The sequence below is a fragment of the Aulostomus chinensis genome, chromosome 8, assembly GCF_037954235.1.
Source record: "Aulostomus chinensis isolate RoL2024-O1b breed Wild chromosome 8, RoL_Achi_v1.0, whole genome shotgun sequence".
Classification (NCBI taxonomy): domain Eukaryota; kingdom Metazoa; phylum Chordata; class Actinopteri; order Syngnathiformes; family Aulostomidae; genus Aulostomus; species Aulostomus chinensis.
The window spans coordinates 81,674-105,260 of NC_141327.1; the positions used below are offsets into that span (position 1 = coordinate 81,674).

The following is a 23,587-nucleotide window of genomic DNA, read 5'->3' on the forward strand; positions in this document are numbered from 1 at the left end:
CTAATGTGTTGCTCTGCCGAGCAAACATAATAGGGTCTTCGCCAGAAGTACCTTCTGGCTCAGGCCCTAACGAGCAAACATAATAGGGTCTTCGCCAGAAGTACCTTCTGGCTCAGGCCCTAACTAGGTATTGTATAAATTAACTTGTAAATTGCTATGGTAATAACAGAAAAACTTACCCCATATCCATTTCTCCCAGTGGGTTTTGGCTGGCATTACACTTATTAACCCCGTTTTCAGCAGAATCAGCAATGTCAGCACAGCAATTAATTTAAATTTCCAGAGACTGACAATACCAGCATTGGTACCATCCAGCTACAGCCCGACTGATTAATTGGCTGGCTGATTTAATCAGCTGATTCTAGCCATTAGAGTATAAGCACTAATCAGCCCATAATGGCGTATTGACGCTAATTTTAATACGCAATTTTCAGGATTAAAATGCCATTAATGTCTATTTCTAATTCTTACAAATGTTGTCTTTGTGTATCCAGTCGAGGGCGCTTTGACTCCTCTTATGTCACGCTCCACCACAAACCCCCCCAGACTGAGAGGGGAATAGTGTACGGAATTGAAAAGCCAAAAGCGCATGCGTACTAAAACCGAGCCACAATGCTAAGTTTATGATAACTAGTTTGTGAAATAAAAATATCGTAAGTTTCTGATGACTTGCCTCGTAGTGTCTGTCATGCTTTCAGTTGAGCGTGACATGATATGTTAGCAAGCTAAAGAAAGTTAGGATAGCCTAGCTTGAATATTAGCTGCCTTGCTAAACTATTTAACCGAGTCAGTCACGGCCCCATGGATGATGTAACGGTAACGTTACAGTACCTCAAAGTAATGTTATGTTCACTAGGCAGCTGCTGCTACCAGACGAGATCAGACCTGACCAAATCAGGATGACGCTTCATCGCCCTGCCGCCACCTCAATAAATGTATCACTTTGTAAATGTTGACTCTGTCAGAGAGACTTCTTTATGTTGAGTGAGATGATAGGGGGTGTTGCCCTTCAATTTAAATCTGTGCAACAAGTGTTTGGAACTGTATCTAAGCCATCAAAAGCAGGTATTTTGTGTTGTTGTTTTTTTTACATGAAAAATTAAAAAATGTAATGGCCAGTATATCAGTTGTCGGGGAAAAAATATGTGAGCCTCAGTGTACAGACTCAGGCTCATCTTCATCAATATACAGCACTTGTTCCTCAGTCCTTCCTCACTGTATCCCAGCTATGTATGTCTGACTGAAGCAGTAGATTTACAAAACCTTATTTTTGCATATAAGCGAGGGCTAAATCTGCCCTCTGCCATTGTTGTAATTGGTTAAACTGTTACTTTTGGGTCTCCACACAGTGATGAAAAAAAGATGGTGGATATTTCATTTTGATTTGGGGGAGTGAGGTCCCCCTTTCCTCTTTCCTTATTGCGGTAGTACTAAGTTATTAAAATTCAAAGGTGAACTTTTCATCCCACTTTCAAATGAACATTCGAGATTAAATGAAGAGTGACTGCCTTACCAAACAATAAATCACCTGGTCTGGGGAGATTTCAGGCCCATTTCTACTATTTCTACTACGAGTTCTGGGACATTTATCACAGCTGTTACCCACCTCAACAATACCGCACATATGACTGCTGCTGGTATGACTCTTATTTAATCCCAACAGAGACCCCACCGACCCTTGCAGCTGCATCCTCTTATACTAATCAAAATAGGGTAAAGCATTATCGCCCAAACAGTTGCTACCAGAACAGAGATAGTCATCCCTACATCCTGAGCAGGCAAGTTTAATTAAAAACTTTTAATTAAAAATCAGTATCTCAGATACTGGATAACTGCCACTCCACCCTACGATTTTTTTTTTTTAAGTGCTGAAATGATTAGAGTGGCCAAACTTGGAAAAAAAGAGTTCCTCACACTTAGGGCCATGTAAGAGCAATTATTGAATGGAACTAAGCATTAGAAACTTAATCAGCATCTCAAAAACAAAATGTAACAACACCATTATTTGCTGCGACTGCGGAAGTGCAATGGATCCACTGCGATCAGTGGGTCTTGGTCAGGGTCTGGATCTTCTAAAGAGGAAGTGCCACTGACCCATTTGGGTCGGTGAGTCCAAGTCTGCTATTATTTAAGTGCAGTGGATCCACTCAGATCAGTGCGTCTGGGTCTTCTACAGAGGAAGTGCCACTAACCCACTCGGGTTTGTGAGTCTGAGTCTGCTATTATGAAAGTGCTACATGAGAATATACTGATGATAAGCTGTTTGAGGCAGAATCCTTTTTTGATTGACAGCTAAATGAGCGAATCAGCGATCTTGAAGAATAAACATCCACCGATGCATTTTCCAAGTGTTTCATTCCGTTGTTCTGAACTGATCCGGAGACTTTACTGATCCCCAGCGACTTTGTCTTTGTTAAAAACGACTAGCGTTGTGTTTGGCGACTCTGTTCTGTCTGTCATGATGTAGGCTGGAAAAATAAGCTTCTCCTCCTTGATAGACCAGCAGCCACCGCTGGATTCGTCCACGTAGTACTACTCATACAACACTGAGATTCACTGGTCTTAAGTCTTATTTAGATATGTACTACCCTTTTGACAAAATCAGAGCTTGTGTTTTAGAAGATTTTGGAGGGTTTTCATTTTTACATTTTGTCTTGTGCAGGCTGGAGTGGGTTGCATCATAACTGGGTGGAAGAAAGGCTGAAATTCCTCTTTACATTTTCTGCTGAAATCACCCAGAGAGCTACATTCTCACTCCATTCTAATTTTTTTTGCTTTTTTTTGCAAAGTTTGCTTTATCAGTAGCAGGAGGGACCATGAGAGAGCTTCAACTGGCGCGCTGATTCTGTGTTATTTTTCTTTAGTTATATTTTTGGCAGATTATAAAAGCCCAACTTTTTCTTATTTGCCCTCATGTCATCATTTCTGTTATAAAATACTTCCACTTGTTCCTGATAATGTCAGTAAGCCAACGGTTAGAAATGGAGTTGCTGCTTTGATAAGAAAGAAGAGCCCCTGTTTGTTAGCCTGTTGCCCCATTGTGTGTGTCAGAAACATGAAAAACGCCAAGTCATAAAGTCTCATAGTTCATTGATTTGCACCCTGAGCATTAGCGTGTGTTAGCATTTTCATGCTACTGTTGATATTGTTTTTTTTTTTTTGTACGACTAAAGCATGGCTACACAATTTTGAGTTTTTGGTTTTTGAATGCAGGAGGAATTACGTCCCCTGGGCATTACCATTAGAGTGAATTAGCATTAGTATGCTATTTTTTCCCTACATTTTATACTTGACGCATGAACTTACAACTTCACTAATCACATTAGCTCTTCACAATTCATTATGATACTTTTCTAGTTTTCTGATGCCCCTCCTGATGCATGTATACTTAATAGACACATTGTGTCGCAAATGTAGTCTTCCCTTTCACAGGGCATTTTTGTTATTGGTGTTAATAATCTTTTAGTGTCAACTTTGTAATTTAAATAGCTAACTTTATGTAATCACTATTATGTCATTATTCACAAGGCATCCATCCATCCATCATCCATTCATCCCTCCATCTTCTCCCTCTTCTCCTGTTGAGGGTGGTGGGGGTGGGGCCTATCCCAGCAGCCTTCCCCCTGGACAGGTCACCAGTCCATGGCAGGGCCAACACATAGAGACAGACAAGCATTGGCTCTCCCAGCCACGCCTACAGTCAATTTAGAGTCTGGATTAACCTGGTCCCTCTTGATGTCTTTGGACTGTGGAGGAAGCTGGAGTACCACAGAGAACCCAGCAGGAACAGGGAGAACATGGAGACTCACCCAGAAAGACCCCGTGCTGCAGCCGGGGCTCCACCCACAACCTTCTTGATGGGGGGCCACAGTGAGGACCACTGCTCCACCCACAACCTTCTTGATGGGGGGCCACAGTGAGGACCACTGCTCCACCCGTTGCCCTACTCAAAAGGCATACCCGATAATTAAATGTGGCCATAAACACTGAAAGTGTTAAAGGCTTATTACAACCAGTGTCTGACATCAGGTTGTAAATCTGCAACATTAACTGGGTGCATGCACCAAGACAAAGGGCCATTCAAAATGTCCAAAGGAAATTATTGATGTTGGTGGATAATTGCCAGTCCACATGCTTTCCAATTAAGGGTCTGAAGAGTTTGATTTAAACTTTGGTGTCAGGCTTTCATCTCATAAAGACATTTAAGTTTTACAGTTTTGACCTGGTAAATATGATATGTATGTACTACGATTGGGTTAGCTATCGAAGCAAGAGACTTTTCAACCTAGTTTAATTTGGATGTTCTAAAAGCAACTGTGAGGTGCTCGTCTCATATTAGTTGTTTAAAATACGAAAATAAAAGTTGATCATATTCGCCTGAGCCATAGACCTGTTGAATAAATGACATGTCCATCCATTATCAACTGCTTATCCTGTTTAGGGTCATGGGGGCTGGAGCCCATCACAGCTGTCATCGGGTAAGAGAGGGGTCGTCCTGGACAATGGATGGCCAGTCTGAATAATAATATGAAGAAATAAAACGACATCAACATGATTCCTGGAATTGGATTGACACATGAATAGAGGATCCACCCCTATAATGTGTTTTCTGATGTATTTTCATGTAAAACAGAAGTTTAGCGACAACAGAATATCTGCCATCAACATGCCGAGAAGGCAGCCATTTGAATATTTGTCTCCAGAATGGATATAAGTTCATATCTGCTACAACGTCTTTGTCCTCTATTTCTGAATGATTAGTTACATCAGGAGAACCTGAATGTTAATAGGCTTTCACAACAAATGTATTGCTCACCCAAGTGGGACATTTTACAGCTCACAAACACACTCATGAAGTTATTTGAACAGATTGTTTTGCATTTGGGTTCATCACATCATAATTGGGTTAGGGTTAGCATTATTTTGAAGGCTGCAACAATGCACTTGATCAGGGATGTAACTCTGTTCTGTTCTTTCCAGTTAACGGAACCTGGGGAGGAGGGGGAGCTTCTGATCATCAAGGTGGAGGGAGCGATTGAGAGCAGCGCCACGAAACATGAGGTTCCAGTGGATGCCCTCATCACCACCAGAGAAGACACTGACTACACTACATCACCCAACAGTGCTTCGAAGCACGACAGTGATGTCCGACCAGCCAGACTTCGCAGCGAAACCGAGGTCAGTGGATCCGATGTCATCACCTTTGTTGTCAGAAGGACAGCTGAAACAGACAGCAACAGCACCAGTGACACTTCGTATGATCCCCAACTGGCATTAACAGGAGGTAATGTCAGAGCAGTGGGGAATCAGCTACCAAGCTCAGACACACCTGCTTCCTGTGATGGTGTCACGGATGGCAGAAACTCAGACTCCTCCCTGTCAGAGGTGATAATCATTGATGGAGAGAGTGTGTCAGACAAGCAAGGAGGGAACACAGCCTTAGACTCAAACAAGACAGAAACAGGCCGAGAGCGAGACAGATGTGAACAAACTGCATTACCCATGATTCAGTGTGTTGGGCTGGAACTGACAGGACAGACTGCAGTGCAGGTGAAGTCCAGTCAGCAGGTAGCATCTGTTTTTCCTTATCCCAGTATTCAAGGAGCACATAGTGATGAAAATACTTCCAGTGTCAATGATGCACACTCCCTGAACCTGGTGCTGCAGCACCCTGTGAGCGGTCCCAACTGCAGCTACCAGAAACCTTCCTCCAGTGGTCTCCATTCGGTGTTTTATCATGCCGCCACCATGGAGCGTCCGTTTGGCTGCACAAGTTGCACCAAGCGCTTCTTCCTGGAGTCTGACCTGCAGAAGCACACAGCTCGCCACAACAGGGAGAAGCCCTATAGCTGTGTGCTGTGTGGCAAGAGCTTTGTGTGCCAAAGCCAGTTGGACATCCACCGCAATGTTCACACGGGTGAGAGGCCCTTCAGCTGTTCTGTGTGCAACCGACGCTTCTCTCACCCCAGCAACCTCAAGAGACATCAAAAGATCCAGCACTGAACAAAGCCATGGTCCAACCCCTCTCTACCAGCATGACCTTTTTAATGGGACTTCCCTTCATTGTTCAGGACATCATGACCAGACATTTAGAGGCAACCTCATCTAAAATCAGTGAATCAATTAAGGTCTTAATACAACAGGGATGTGTTCCCCAGTATGTGCATCAAAAGAATATCTACTGGCAGTGGTTTGAATGTGGGACAGTTGCAGCACTTTAAAAGAGCTTCAAATAAAGTCCCAGTCACTGCTGATAATCTTGTCCACTTGCTGCTGGACAACCAACAGACATGACATTTTGGGACCATCTGCTTCATATCGTAGCCAAAGTGCCACCAAAGCTGATTTCAAAATATTTTAGATTGGTGGGACAGTGAGGTCCTGATTCTAGTGCTATGTTAAGAAATCCAGGTTGATCAGAAACACAAACATTTATCAGGACCACCAGGGTTGTAACATTGGTTCATCAAGATTGGTTGATGCATTTGTAAAATGTACAGAGGTTCAAAATCAACCTCAGATTGACAAAAAATTAATGGCACTCTTGCTAGATGACTATTAACTTTCTGTTCTGTTACAGAACAGTTTAAAGTAATTATAGTGAGAGAATGAAAAAAACCCTGCTGTGGAAAGACCTTCCAAAATTGGTTCTAGCACCTGAAAAGAGTAAATTCATCATTTGGATAGAATAATAGACAAAAGTACATCGGATATTGTTGGGTTGTGAAATAAAACTGTTTGTAGACATCAGCTTGGCCTCTGAGAAACAGAGAAGGACAGAAGAACAAATTTGTGAATCATGGCTTAAAAAAAGACTAAAACTTAGATGATCATTTTATGGAGAACATCATTGCATATGTTTTTTAACTTTTACATGGAGTATGTCTGAACATCTCTCTCTATATATATAGAGAGAGAGAGATAGATGGAGATTTATAGATCATACATATATAAATATATATATGTATATATGTGTATATATGTGTATATGTGTGTGTGTGTGTGTGTGTGTGTGTGTGTATATATATATATATATATATATATATATATATATATATATATGTATATATATATATATATATATATATATATGTATATATAAGTTTAAAAAAACAAAGTCGCCACCTGGACTGAACCAAGCAAACAGGTGCGAGCCTCCTATTGGATCATTACTGCATGGGCGATTATCTTTCAGCTGGCAACAAGTTATTTAACCCCAACTGGTGCAATGAGTTACTTCTCATTTCTTAAACAACCATGTTGAAGGACACATCCCGTGGTCGTGGAGAAGATGCTAGTCTGTTTGAGGAGGCTCAAATCATTGGCAGCATCAAGCAGAGACAACATCTAAGGAGACTGCAGAAACTGAAATATGGTGAAGAACTGTCCAACGCATGATTACAAACTGGAAGAATTGTGGGGACCCATCGTCTTCCAGAGAGAAACGTGGTCAATCCTGATTGATCGTGATCAGCGATCACTTAAACGTTTGGTGAAATCAAATAGAAGACAAACACCAGCAGAACTCAGGGCTCCGTTTGATCATGAAAGTAAGAGCATTGCCACAATGGGAAGGGAACTCAAGGGACTGGGACTGAACAGCCGTGTAGCCTTGAGAAAACCACGAATCAGTGAGGCTTACCGGAACAAAAGGCTTCAGTTTGCTAGGGAGAATAAAGATTGGACTCTGGAGCAGTGGAAGAAGGTCATGGGGTCTGATGAGTCCTGATTTACCCTGTTCCAGAGTCATGGGGGCATCAGGGTAGGAAGAGAGGCAGATGAAGCGATGCACCCATCGTGCCTAGTGCCTACTGGACAAGCCTGTGGGGGCAGTGCTACGGTCTGGGGCTGCTGCAGCTGGTCAGGTCCAGGTTCAGAAACAGCATGACTCAAAGAATGAGGAGTGACCAGGTGATTCCATCAATGGATTTGTTCTTCCCTGATGGCACGGGCGTATTCCAAGGTGACAATGCCAGGGTTCATCGGGCTCAAACTGTGAAAGAGTGGTTCAGGGAGACATCATTGTCACACAGGGATGGGCCCCCACAGAGTCCAGGCCTGAACCCCACTGAGAATCTTTGGGATGTGCTGGAGAAGGTCAGACTCTACCATCATCAATGCAAGATCCTGGTGAGAAATTAATGCAACACTGGATGGAAATAAATCTTGTGACATTGCAGAAGCTCACGGAAACAACGCCACAGCGAATGTGTGCCGTAGTCGAAGCTAAAGGCGGCCCAATGAATAATTATTGGAGTGTGTGACCTTGTTGGTGGTGACTCTTTTTTGGGGCCAGGCTGTGTGTGTGTGTGTGTGTGTGTGTGTGTGTGTGTGTGTGTGTGTGTGTGTGTGTCTGTGTGTCTGTGTCTGTGTGTGTGTGTACACATACATACTATATGTTTATATATATATATGTGTATATATATATGTATATATGTGTATATATGTGTATATACATGTATATATGTATATATATACATGTATGTATATATACATGTATTTATGTATATATACATACATGTATATATGTATATATATACATGTATGTATATATACATGTATTTATGTATATATACATACATGTATATATACATATATACATGTATATATGTATATATACATGTATGTATATATACATACATGTATATATGTATATATATACACATGTGTATATATACATATATATAATGTATATATGTGTGTATATATGTGTGTATATATATACATGTATATATGTGTATATATACATGTATATATAGTGTATGTGTGTATGTATATGTGTTTATATGTATATGTGTATATATTTATACATATATTTATCTACGTATGTATACATATATTTGTGTATGTATGTATATATATATATATATATAACATTTTGTATCCTTGAAATTAATCTAGTTCATAAATAAAAACATTTCTTTGGAGTTAGGTTGTGACTATGGAAAGCTGGGATGACGATGATTACGCATTTTCTGCCATATGAACTATAAAATTAACATTATGATTTACACTGAGAATCCATTAGATGTCATATTCCTGTCTTTCTGAAATGGATCTCAATATGCCACTGTTGTCATGTCTGCTGCTGTAGATGGTGATGCTTGTGTGTTTGTGGTGTGGCATGGTTGCTTGAAATTACCAAAAATTATCAAGGCCTTCAGCTTTTTTTACAACACGTTTAAAATTAGTTAAAATGAAATTTTGCACAATCTGAATCCAGTTAGTGGCACCGGCAGGATTAGATTTCATCGGACACACAACAAGGATACTTGAGGCTTCCCATGCTTCAACATGTGCTTGTGTTTGTATGTACCAACAAGGGAGGGCATGTGCAGGAATGATGGATTTTTTTTTCTGCATCAACATTACCAATCAACACAAAGCCCAGCCAGCAAATTAAAAAGAAATAATGCCACTAATTTCAAAAAAGTTAGGTAAAATATTAAACTTGTCATTAGAATCCATAGATCAGGATGACTTTGGCTTTGATTGACTGAAGTTCATGAGAGCATTGGAGGGTAATTCAGTTTAAATTACATAATCACACATTCATACTTATTCACTACTTATATCTGTCATTAAAAATATCCTTCATAAGAGTGATGACATTTTCAGTGGATTCCTATTCAACATGTTCCAGTGTCCAATGTTAGATTTTAAGTGATTTTTATGTGCATTTTAGAGTAAAATTCAGCTCAAATAATCCAGTAGAGAGGAGGAGTGATATATGAGCCATGATTCTAGGGTTTAAAAATGAAGGACATGGCATTCTCAAAAACTGCAGGGCAAAATGTATCAATCATGATCTGGAATGCATTAGAAATGTGCAGTTGCAATGGGATCCAGCTTACTTTCATGTATGAACAATGTTTTTTTATCACCTGATCATTTTATGTTATTCGAAATATTTGCCAGTTAGAATCATTTGTGTGTTTTCTGATTATGGGCAACCTTTGCTGTCTGACCAAAATCTAATCATTTCATCTGTGAAGATTTTTTTTAATATCTCATGTTATAAGAAGTTTTGATAAAATGATCCCAAACGATGTTGGGAAAATGACTGAAATCCCTTGATACTTGTTGCGTAGTCTCCATTGTCTTAAAGCAACAGGCAGCCTTTTCAACTGCCACCCCAAAATTTGAACATTTGAAAAGGCCAAAGTACTGAGGAATGGTTATCAATCAGTCCACTTCAGGAAGGGCAAGAAAACTCATGGATAATCTGGGATAAGGATGCGTCCCTCTGCCCCATGATGAGACTGTTGGGCCTGACAGTATCTGGGTCGGGAACATTTGACAAAGTGTAGCCAAGGGGCTTTGCATTAATGAGCCTTTAAGTCTCAATCAAAACGAATGGTCCTCTTCCAACAGCCTCTAAAATGGGTTGATCCAGGAGGTTTGTAGGCTAATGTGCTGGTTGGCAAGTATGTTTTGGAGCTTGGGTTGGAGAGCCACAAATACTTTTGAATGTTTTCTTTCCTTCCCTGAAGTCTGTCCTTTGGTCACTGAGGAGCTCATGAGGCTTTCCCTACCAGAAAATGAAGCGCCTTTGGTCCACGAGACAGCATATGCATTAATGCCTTTGAGAAGGTCTATGTGGACCTCTTGGATGGTTAAATTTTTGAACAGTCTTCTTGTTCCTGTGGCCAAATTTGATGATGTCGGGCCCAAAACAGTCTACCACCGTGGAGCAGAAAGCTGGCCTGAAAGTATGATGTTTATCTTGGGTGATTCAGTAAGCCCTCTCCACTTGCTGCTCTCCTTGCACAATTTCTGGTGTTGGTGGACTGCCTCATGCCCATGGAGCTCCAAATACCTTCTCCTGGTGCCAGCAGACACCCTCTCTGGTCCTGGATGATGAAGCCTGATGTCATAATATGATCAGCCTGATGAGAGGAATCTGAGTGAAGGATGACAGGGTCATCACTGAACACAAGGTGCTTCAGCTGCACCTCCTTTAAGTGCTACAGATGACGCATTGCGCTGCACAAAGCCCTTTGCTTTGGTGCTGTATGGTACTATGAAGCCAAGATGATCATATTGGCTGGTGAGAACTTTGTTCCATACTCAAGTTTGCAATGCTAGTAGGACAGGGAGTTTGACTGAAAGCTCTAGTGCAGGGGTGTCAAACTCATTTTCACTGAGGGCCACATCAGCATAATGGTTGCCCTCAAAGGGCCAGATGTAACTTTGTGGGCAATATAAATGTAGCTAAATGTAACTAAATGTAATGTAAAATAAATGCAACAACTCCTTAATGTTGAATAACTCTGGATTTTTATTATTGAACTTACAAATATTACATATATACGTGCATAAATGTAAAAAAATGTTTTCTTGTTGCTCTGTTACAACATAAATCCTTTTAACTTGTCAGCTTCTGAAACCCACATTACTCCATCAATCCACGATCAAACTATGCAAGTGAATAAAGATAAATAACTAGTTATGACATTAACTTTGTTCAAAACGTTTTTGTCATAGTTGAGAGGGGTAGAATAACAGTTGAACCAACAATTCTGAGCAGCTAAGAACATGTGTGACAGGTGTAGCATTTTACATAAACAAATGGCTGCACACAGCCTTGCATCTAATGAGAGATGGTTTGATTACAGTGAATATTGGTCTGCATAAACACATAAACCTGCAAAAACATTGCTACACATATAACATAGTAGTATGTGTAATAAACTCAAAATAACAACACAAGTGTTATCTCACAAATATATTGGTCAAGTTTCATGGTGAAGTTGATGAGGAGGTGCTGCCTGTCCTTTAACATGGCACATGAATCCCCTCTCCACCATCCTTATCCATTGATCATGTTCTGAAAGTAACAAATACAAGCACAATCATTAAATTGCACACAGTTTAACTATGATTGTTCTTGGTTGAAATACATTTGATTATATTTTAATTAGGTTTTTAAAAATGCTTACTGGTGAGTTTTCTGACCAGATGTATGACACCTTTTTTCCATGGCCAGTGTGTCGATGTCTGGCTTTAGGTCTTGTGCTGAGGCGATCCGTAGAACAGCATGGAGGTTGGCATCAGTGATGCGTGATCTGTGCTTGGTCTTGTTTAGATTCATGATTGAAAATGTCTGCTCGCACAGATAGGTGCTCCCAAACATAGACAGAACACAAGCAGCATGAAGTCGAAGCTGTGGCATCAAACCAGCGGAAAGTTGACGGTAAAAGTCCTGAATTGCAGCATCCTGGAACTTTGCCCTCAGGCCACTATCGCTTTGAAGCTCTATTAACTCCATCTGAAGATGTTGAGGTGCAGTGTAGACATCGGTGGTGAAAGGATTGGCAAAGATGGCAAAGCCTCAGTGCTGTGCTCTTAAGTCAGAGAAGCGCCGTTCAAACTCATTCATTAGCCGGCTCAGTTTGGTAGCTAGCTGAGTACATGAAAAAGTACCAGGAAATGCGTCTGAGATGCTCTGACAAACAGGAAAGTGGGCAAGATTATCCTGTTTCACTTGATTCATCCATAGATCAAGTTTACACTGGAAAGCCGTGATCATGTCAGACATCTGTGGGATGACTCTTTTGCGTCCCTGCAGCTTCTGATTCAGTTGGTCGAGGTGCTCAGTTATGTCACACAACATGGCAAAGTCACACAGCCAGTTTGAATCTGACAGTTCGGACAAGGTTTTCCTTTACTCTGCATGAAAAGAGCAATTTCTTCCCGAAGCTCAAAAAATTGTTTGAGAACTTTGCTCCTGCTCAGCCACCGCACTTCTGTATGGTACGGCATGTCGCCGTGCTCCGAGCCCCATCTCCTGCAAGAACAGCTGGAACTGACGATGATTTAGGCCACGTGCCCGAATAAAGTTCACTGTTTTTGTGACTGTGGTCATTATATCATTCATCCCCAGCACCTTCCCACACAAAGCTTCTTGGTGGATAATGCAATGATACGTTACCAGAGGCACGTGACAGTTACTGTTTTGCATTTTCTCCTTCATTAGTCCAACAAAGCCTGTTTTCCCTCCACACATTGCAGACTCACCGTCTGTAGATAATCCCACCAACTTTTCCCAGGGCAATGCTTTTTTACTTGCCGTTTTCTCCACTGCATTGAAAATGTCCCGTCCTGTTGTGGTCCCATGCATGGCAGCTACATCCAACAGCTCCTCAGTCACAGACAGGTCCGACTTGACGCCTCTAATAAAAATGGATAGCTGCGCTGTATCTGTGTTGTCTGTGCCTTCATCAAGCGCTAATAAAAAAGCCATGTAGTTACATGCCTCTTCAGACAGCTGTGTTGCCAGGTTTCCTGCTAGTTCCTTAACTCAGTCCACAGTGGTGTTTCTCGATAAAATGACATTTTTAAAAGTCTGTATCTGGTCGGGACACACCTGCTCACAGACCTTCAGCATGCACTGCTTCAAAAATTCCCTCTCTGAAAAAGACTTTGCAGCGCGGGCAATTTCTTCAGCCACAATAAAGCTAGCTTTCACTGCCGCATTGTTTTTGGCTGTGGCTCTCTTGAACACATCCTGCTGCAATCGCAATTTGCCTTTTAATTCTTGCACCATTTGTTGTTTTTCTTGAAGGCTCACGTTGCCATACTGAGCTCTGTGTTTGGTCTCAAACTGCCGATGTAGATTGTACTCTGACAACTGCCACTGCCTCATAACACAAAAGACATACCGTTTTTTTCTCCTTGAAGCACACACATATATTCGCCTTCCCATCTCTCTTGAAACTGCCTTCCATATGCATCAATTTTTCTCTTTCTGGACATTTTGGGATCATTGTTTGTATTTCTTAATTCGGAAAATGACACTGATGTGGAAACACTGTAATCAAGTGGCGACTGGCGGGATGCCTTCAGTATGCATTATGGGAAATGTACCCTTTTGACTTATTTATTAAGATATAAGACCTTTTAAGCTCTCACGGGCCACATAAAATGACGTGGCAGGCCACAATTGGCCAGCAAGCCTTGAGTTTGACACCTGTGCTCTAGTGCAAGCCAAGGGCTGACTACTGAGCATCAGGATGACAGCTGAGCAACAGCTCACAACTGTCTGATCTTGCTTCAGAAGGGAGGGTGGGTGATGATAAAGGGAGGCTTACTTGGTCATCATCTTAGCTCAAGTCCCTGCTTCATGAGGGGATGGTGTAGTTTGTCCACCAGAGCTTTGGCTGCTTCTCTGCATGTTGTGCATTGTAAGGCAAGGCAAGGCAGTTTTCTTTGTAGCCTGTTTCCACCACCAGTTTGTCTCCAGGCTTCATGGCATCATAACAAGATCCTCTGCCCTCAGAGCCTCACATCGACTGAGGAGAAACTCCATAGAAAACCTTGAACAGGGAAAAATGGGAGAAACCTGAGGGTGAGGAGGGGAGGAGGATCCCTCACCAGGAGGGACAGACGGACAGGAGATGTTGGTACAGACAAGAAAACAGTTTATAACACAGAATGGAGGAAACATGGAAATGTTAATAACAGTTGAAGAAGGAAGCTTCTGGAAGGGGAGGCAGGGAGAGCAAGCCAGCTTGATGGGGGACTGGATGGTAGACTGGTTCATGGGAGGGGAGGCAGGGAGAGCAAGCCAGCTTGATGGGGGACTGGATGGTAGACTGGTTCATGGAAGGGGAGCGCAGGCTGGTGTAACAGCTGGGGAAAAAACGGGGGTGGGGTGGGTGATGCAGGCGGCGGTTGGAGCAGAGAGATGGAGCTCTGGTGGATCTGAGGAAACAGAGAGAGATTGAGAGACACCAAGGAGGAGAGGAGAGGAGAGGAGAGGAGAGGAGGGGAGAGGAGAGGAGGGGAGGGGAGGGCTCCATGTAACCTGATGTGTCCCCCAGCAGTCTAAGCCTATGGTTCAGAGCTACCTGAACAGTCTGAACAGTGGTGGCTGCTGGTCTTTCAAGGAGGGCAAGCTCATTTTTCTGGCCTACATCATAAATGTGTTTGTTCATTTATATGTAAATTCTACCCTTCATTCTTTTTCAAGAAAATGATCTGTGACCTTGTTGTACCAACTAGGCGTCTTTTCCAGGGACTCAGTAAAGTCTCCGGATCAGTTCAGAACAACAGAATGAAAAACTTGGAAAATGCTCAGGTCAATGTTTATTCCTCAAGATCGCTGATTGCTCATGTTAATCAAAAAAGGATTCCACCTTAGACAGCTCATCCAATCATCTATGGGGCAGTGGGCTGGCCCCATAGACCCCCAGAGACGCTAAGCGTCCGATGGGTGGGACAAAGCCCAGAATTTATCCAATGAGCGTCTAGTTTGGCTGCAGTAAAACAATCCGCTCTACGCTTCCCCTGTGAAGTCAGTAGAAGCTGAGCGTCCGACTGTGTGAAACGCTGTGGCTCTGCAGGGATGAATGAGAAGGAAGTGGCGCCAGTGACCTGTGATAAGGAGCTGATTCTGAACAAAAGATGAAGGCTTTTTAGCCCGTGTTTAGTCAATGACATGTACACACAGTAGGACAGGTTTCACCACTTTTTTTTGTGACATTTTAGGGGAAGCTGAGCTTCCCTTGCAGTCTTAGAGCAATCACCACTGTACCTGAACCAGTCCTGACTGAAAGCTCTGTCATAGAGGAAGGTCTTGAGGATGGGGCTTCATCATTGAGAGCCTGATGAGTCAGCAGAGGGATTTTGAAGTGGATTCTAGATCCTACAGGAAGGAGAGAAGCTAAAGTGGAGAGATGTGTTCTCTCTTCTAACTCCTGTCAGAACCCTGGCTGCAGCGTTCTGGACCAGCTGGAGACTCTGCAGAGAGTTGTTGGGACATCCTGACAGGAGAGAGTTGCAGTGGTCCAGCCTAGAGAGTTGTAGACAGTTATTTGCATAGAATGACTTCTGCATGGCAACATAGACATCCTCCTCGGGCTTGCTATGGTCCTACACGTTTCTGTGGTAGGCTGTCTTGGGTTTCAAGATAGCGACATGCACAGACGCAGCGGCTCAAAGCTCCCCACTACCCTGCACCTTTCTGTGTTTTCATGTCTTTTTTGTCTTCTCTGGCTACACCCATGCAACGGTAACCCCATTTACAACCAGCAGGACCTGATAGGTATTGGATTTCGGGGCAGAAACTGAAGTTATGAGCGCCTTTTTACAGTCACATAACATCCCTCTGGAGATAGCGAGACCGGCGGTAGCCCCTTGAATTGTTGTCGGGGCCGGCTTGCGTCTAAAGCGGCAAATGAAGAGGAAGCAGAAACATGGACGCCGGACAGGCCTGCTAGCCCAGCTTAGGAAGCGACCACACAGACCTCCACTACCATCTATCTTCCTCACCAACACCGATCCCTCGTCAACAAGATGGACGAGCTACAGTCACAGATCACCTACAACCGCCTCACCTGTGAGTGTTGTCTGATGATTGTCAGCAAATCCTGGCTACATCCACAAATCCCCGACACCTCAGTGGAGCTACCTGGCCGCACCATCCACCGCCAAGACCGGTCCGGAGCCTCTGGGAAAAGCAAAGGAGGAGGACTGTGTGTTTATGTTCTTCCGGACTGGCACATAGACAGCACAGTAATCGACACCCACTGCTTACCGGACATGGAGGCCATGACAGTAAGATGCCGACCCTCTTACCTGCCACGGGAGCTAACGGTAGCCATTGTGACTGCGGTCTACACCCCCCCCCCCCCGTTAACATCAGCGTCGCGCTCGGCCATCTCCTGAACATGGTAATCAAACAACAGCAGGCTCACCCGGACGGTACCCACATCATCGCCGGGTACTTTAATAAAGCATGTCTTAAGATTGTTCTCCCCAGATTCCACCAGCACGTCAAGTGCACAACCAGGGGAGAAAACACACTAGATCGTGTTTACACAAATATTAAGCATGCCTACAGAGCGACCCCCCTTCCCCACCTCGGCCTATCAGACCACCTCTCCCTGCTCCTCTTTCCGGCCTACACGCCCCTCAGGAGGCGAACAACACCAGTTTATCAGACCATCAAAGCCTGGCCTGAAAACGCTCTCCTCCAGCTGCAAGACTGCTTTGCCTGCACTGAATGGAGCATTTTTGAAGACCAGGATCTGGACACATTCATTGAGTCTGTCCTCTTCTACATCAAGAGCCGTGTAGAAAATGTCACAGAGGAAAGACAAATCTGAGTCTTCCCCAACAGGAAGCCCTGGATGACAAATGAAGTCCAGACCCTGATCAGAGCCAGGAACTCAGCCTTCAAGTCAGGAGGCCAGGCACTCTACAGCACCGCCAGAGCCGATCTGAGAAGGGGCATCAAACAGTCCAAGGTCTCCTACAAAATCAAAATAGAGGGGTACCTAACGAACAATAACCCGCATCAGATGTGGAAGGGCATTCAGGCCCTGTCCAACTACAGAGGCCACCCTCCCCCCCCATTCCCCCAGCAGCCTGCAACACCTGCAGGCACTGCCCCTCCTGATTCCAGCACCCCACCTCTTTCCCTCCTGGAGCAGGAGGTGAGGAAAACTCTACGGGCAGTAAACCCCGGGAAAGCTGCCGGTCCCGATGGTATCACAGGGGTGGTGATTAAAGCATGTGCACACCAACTAGCAGGGATCCTCACCAAACTTTTCAACCTCTCCCTGACACACGCCACCATCCCCACATGTCTGAAGGCCTCCACCATCATCCCCATCCCCAAAAAACCTGCCATAGACAGCCTGAATGATTACAGACCAATAACCCTGACATCTGTAATCACGAAGTGTTTTGAGTGATCAGTCTCCCAGCACAATAGAGACTGCCTCCCTCCCTCCCTCGACCCCCACCAGTTTGCTTACAGAGCAAACCGGTCCACGGAGGACACCATCGGTCAAACGCTTCATACAGGGCTGAGCCACCTGGAGACCGGGAAGAGCTATGTGAGGATGCTCTTCATGGACTTCAGCTCAGCGTTCAATATCATCATCCCGGACATTCTCCACAATAAACTCCTGTAGCTCCGTATCCCCCTTCCCACCTGCAACAGGTGGAAACTGTCACCACCTTCAGGTTTCTGGGCACCCACATCTCCTCCGACCGCTCCTGGACCTACAATGTCAGGGCCCTGGTGAAGAAAGTTCAGCAGCGGCTGCACTTCCTGCGCATCCTCAGGAAGAACAGCCTGGACCCTGAGCTGCTGCTGGGCTCCTACCACTCGTCCGTAGAGAGCGTCCTGACCCACAGTCTAGGAGTGTGGTACGCTGGCTCCACAGCAGAGGATAGGAAGGCGGTGCAGAAGGTCATAAACACCGCCCAAAAAATCATCGGTTGCCCTCTGCCCACCCTGGAACACATCTCCTCATCCTCAGGAGAACCAAGGCCATCACAGCTGACCCCACCCACCCTGCCCACCCCCTGTTTGACCTGATGCCCTCGGGCAGGCGCTTCAGGTCAATTAAGTCCTGCACCAGCAGACTCACAAAAAGCTTTTTCCCCTGGGCCATCAGGACTGCCAACACCTACAAACACAGTTAAATGCACACACACACAACTGTCTTGACCTGCCCCCGATCAACAACTGTCAAACTACGTCATCCTGTACTGCACCTTAATTTGTTTTCAGCACTTTGAAATGTCCTTTTTGCACCTTTCACTTTATTTTATTTACATCTTGTACATTTCTAGCGTTTCTATTTTTACTGTTCTTTACATTGTTTTTGTTGTTGATCGTATCTTTTCTTTGTACCTGTTATTTGTGGTGCACGGTGGCTCTGGGAGAGCACTCTTTTTTTTAATGATTTTCACTGTACCCCCCAGTACAGCGACAATAAAAGTTGATTCTGATTCTCATTTTAAGTCTCTCCATAGAGAGCATCATAGTGGTCTATTCTTTGTGAGCAGCTGGACCTGGTGAAACTTCCCACTGAATTCCCTGCTGAAGGCAAGGGAGTGTTCTCAAAAGTGCAGTATCACAGCCAGTAGTGAGGGGCCGAAAAGGACCTGGTAGCAGGAGCTCATTCAGATTATGGCCTTGATACTGGAAGGAGCAGTTATATACCAGCTGATTCTTTCCATTGTTCCCAGTGATGTATTGTGGTATATACTTGGGTTGAAGAATTAATTGATTTAACATCAAAATTGCAATTTGAGATAATGGAAATAGCCAATCCCAATGGCTGTGATTAATCTAGTTATGTAATAATACAGTGCAATGCATCTGTCTGAGGGTTTTTCATTGTGACAGTCTTGCTAACAGATCACAGGCGCATGCTCTTCATGTATTAGTCATTAATAAGCATTCAAAAGTAACCCAAGGCCACTGTTGTGCACCTACCAACTACAATTCACCATTATTAATTAAACTATTTAGGCTTGTTATTGATCTAATTTATGTGAAGGCACTTTATTTCACCCCGTTCACTGTCACATATTTGCAATTCTACTGTCAGTTTTGTGAAGACTCCACGCCCTTGGGCATTGCACAGACACACGTGCACACAAACACAGCCAGAGTGGAGGAGAAAACGTTATGTCAACCCCCACCCACTTGAAAAACAGGCAGAAATATCTCTGTTTTATACTCACCAAAGGTCAACATAGGAGCAGTGGCGGGGTGCTAACGCTAGCTCAACTGCAAGTAGCAGCAGAGTAGGTCTCCTGCTGCTGATCCAATCAGAGAACAGAAGGGTAGTTCACCTGCTGTAGCCCTGCCCCCTGACAAGCGCACAAAGTCCAGTCACCACAGAATGACAGGTTCAGAGCCAACAAGGCTGTCAGACAGGAAATACCACTGGCTGCACCAGACTGACCTTGGTAGGCTAGTGAGGAGATAACAAATTAAAGTAAGTAGTCAGTGCCAGTCAAGTATGACAGCAGGTAAAACATCATTTGTTTTACTACAATAAATACTCAAAAAACAAAATTAAATTGGGGAGGTTGATTGAGACGTCCTGGTGTTGCTTAAAGAATTCACCATGAGTGAAGCCTCTTCTCATTTCAGGTGATCTGTGAAGATGTGAAACTTAAAATGTTTGATGCCATCATCCATCCATCCATTCATGCCTCTTCTCCTGTTCAGGGTGGTGGGGGTGGAGCCTATCCCAGCAGCCTTCCCCCTGGACAGGTCACCAGTCCATGGCAGGGCCAACACATAGAGACAGACAAGCATTGGCTCTCCCAGCCACGCCTACGGTCAATTTAGAGTCTGGATTAACCTGGTCCCTCTCGATGTCTTTGGACTGTGGAGGAAGCTGGAGTACCACAGAGAACCCAGCAGGAACAGGGAGAACATGGAGACTCACCCAGAAAGACCCCGTGCCCGAGCCGGGACTCGAATCCAGAACCTTCTTGCTGTGAGGCGACAGTGCTAATCACTGCACCACCGTGCAGCCTGTTATCTATATTCTATTGTGAATAAAATATAAGTTTATGAGATTTGTGAATTATTGCATTCCTTTTTTATTTACAATTTGTACAGTGTCCCAACTTTTTTGGAATCTTATTTGTAAATAACAAATAATTAACAACTATACTACATCCCCTCCCTCTTAAGTTAACAACTTGTACCTGTCAGGATATCAAATACATGTACTGTGCAAAACACACGCATAACTTAAGACAATAGAAGAATTTATTTTATTTTTTCACAGTTTAACCTAAATTGGAAGGTATGTCCTTCCAGTGAGATCAGAGCGCATTGTTGCTCAATTCCAGGAATGATCTCACTCCATCTAACATAGTCCTTGAGACACACAGGTGAGTGTCTCTCTCTCTCTCTGGGAGCGTCGCACCACTGGTGCAACTGGTAAGTCTAGTTGAGCCCCAGTGTCTGGAGAAGGCGGCAACTCTTGTGGCTCATGTGACAGAGGTTGTGGTGTTATGTCCATCACTGTAGACAAGCAGCCCTCGGTGCCCACTACTGCATCAGGCAGCAGGTCCGGCTCTGTGTCAGGTTCACGGGGAACAGTGTCTGTTAATCTGGCTCTAACCTGATCCACATGACGCTTCAGTATTTGACCATTTCCGATGGTGATTGTGTACAACACTGGACCTGATGAGCTCCCAATAACAGCTGGGATCCACTTTGGACCATAGGAGTAATTTCTGATGAACACATAGTACCCTGGTGCAAAACTTCTCAGTCTTTTGTTTGTGTCATGATTCACTTTTTGTTTCAGTTGTCTTTGCTGCACTTTTGTTTTCAAATCCTGAATGAGCAGGTCAAAAGCTGAGCTGAGTCTCTGTGACATCATCAGTTCTGCCGGTGACTAGCCTGTTGTTGTATGAGGTGTGATGCGGTAACTGAACAGAAATCTGGACAGCCTGGTTTGCAGTGCATCACTTTTTACCTTCTGCATCCCTCCCTTGAAAGTCTGAACTGCGCTCTCTGTCAGACCATTGGAGGATGGGTGGAAAAAGGTGCTGACCTCACATGATCAATGCCATTTTGTTTCATAACTGTCTCAAATTCTGCACTTGTGAAGCATGTACCATTGTCTGATACTAAGATTTTCGGCAGGCCAAACCCACTGAAACTCTGTCGCAGTTTCTCAATGGTAGCCTGTGATGTCACTGATTTCACTGGGTAAATGTCCATCCACTTGGAATGGGCATCCACGATGAGCAGAAAATCGCATCAAGGAAAGGCCCTGCATAGTCCACATGAATCCTTGACAACGGTGACTCCGGCCATTCCCAGGGGTGTAATGGTGCAGTGGGTGGTGCCTTGTGATGTTTTTGGCATTCCACACATGACTGCACTTCCCTATCAATGTTCTCATCCATACCTGGCCACCATACATATGACCTCTCTAGGCTTTTCACCTTCGAAATGCCTATACGAGTCTGGTGCAGCAGCTTCAGTATTTTGTCTCTGCCTTTGGTGGGGACGACTACTCTGGCTCCCCAGAGCACACATCCATTCCTCACGCTCAGTTCCATTTTCCTTTGTTGATATGGCTTGTGGCGAGCACCTGTCTGTGCAGACCAGCCTTTTAAGGTGTACTCATGAACTTGGGACAAGGTGACATCCTTAACTGTCCATCGCTTGATCTGTGTGGTGTCAACGGGTGTGATGTCCAGGACATCCATCATTAAGACTTGTTCGGTCATCTCTTTTTCAGGCGCTATTTCAGGCACAGGAAATCTGCTGAGCGCATCTGTGTTTGCATGGTGTGTACCTGGCTTGGACACTATGTTGTACTCATAGGCGCTCAATGTCACAGCCCATCTTTGCATTCTTGGGGAGCCCATCTGAAGTGAAGGCTTCTTCATATTGAAAAGAGAAGTCAGCGGCTTATGATCTGTGTAAATGGTGGAAACTCTGCCATACAAGTATTTCTGAAACTTCTTGATACCAAATATTAAAGCTAAACCTGCCTTGTCCAGCTGAGAGTACCTCTTTTTAGCAGGTGCGAGTGTGTGTGACATGAACCCCAGAGGTCTTTCACTTCCATCGTCCATCCTGTGTGAAAATACGGTTCCCACATCATACAGGGATGCATCAGATGAGAGAACTAACCTCCTTTCTGCCTGCATATATTATTGCCCTGTATTTTTTGGTGAATGTAGTTGTTCAAAACCTAAAACTGTGCTTGCTTTCAAGAAAAAGCTTATCTGAAAACTTGCTGCAAGGTTTTCTTAGGCTCGAGGGACCATTAGGGAGCTCACCAGCTGTTGCTGCTGCCCTGAATGTGTGTTTGCTTGTCATCTATACCAAGCTTAAAGGGACAGTTCGGTTGTCTTTATGTGGGCTTGTATGACTGGTGTCCAGTTCGTGATGTCAGTTGGAGAACCAGAGTGATGCAGCAGAGGAAGCTTCTCCAGACAGAGACCAACTGACATCATCAACAGCAGGCGAGACTCTGGCAAGATACAAACCAGAGATTTTCTCTACCTCCACATTCAGCATTCTTACTTCCAGGTTTTGGTCTGGTGGCAGGGCCGCTTGCAGCACCTAGTTCTACCACCAGCTGGAAGTATGGGCTGGAAGATGGAGGACAACTTGCTTCTTCCATAACTCATGTTGCTGCATCCAAGTCCAGACACTCATGAGGAGCTAATGTCATCACCTGTGCCTGCACCACGGGATGCCTGACGTGTGCCGCTTTTTACAAGTGCAGAAAATCCAGAGCAAGCTGTTTTATTTAGCTTGCTTCCACCCACTTTTTGATTAGTTCTTACTTTTTATGTATTTAATAAATAGATCATTTAGTACTCAAGTCTTACAGCTTGTTATAAATCAAATGGATTCAGCATCTAAATATCAGACAGAGACACCATATGAAATACTGAATCTGTCATCACATTTATTGGAAATGTATCCGTTTTTAGTGGACCTCAATTTCCTAGTTTTGGCTTAGTTATTACAGAATTCATGCACATTGTGCTATTAATAAGATAAGATTTATTTATGACTAGATGAATTTCTGCATTTTAAAACTTAGACTCTATGGTCATCTTAGGTTAGGTTGGGCTTGGTTACTTTATTTTGTTCCCGGAGGTAGACTTGGTGTACAGACAAGTGAGTAGGCCTTGTGGACATGTAGACTAAACAAGTAAGACACAGTGCACATACACATGATAGTACACACAATAGCAAAAATGATACACATAATAAAACTAAAACAGAGCAGCAGTGAAGGGGAAAGTGCAAGTTGTGCGTTCTACTGAATGACAGTGA

The 23,587-nt window shown here is 43.9% G+C and overlaps 1 protein-coding gene across 1 annotated transcript in view; it reads left to right on the forward strand.

Annotated features, from left to right (window-relative positions):
• LOC147256764 (uncharacterized) overlaps positions 1 to 23,587 on the forward strand; it is a 61,637-nt gene that overhangs the window by 13,082 nt on the left and 24,968 nt on the right. The window contains exon 3 of the mRNA XM_086210345.1: positions 4,981 to 5,178. Within this exon, the coding sequence (XP_086066471.1) occupies positions 4,981 to 5,178 (198 nt within the window). The remainder of the gene's footprint in view (positions 1 to 4,980; positions 5,179 to 23,587) is intronic.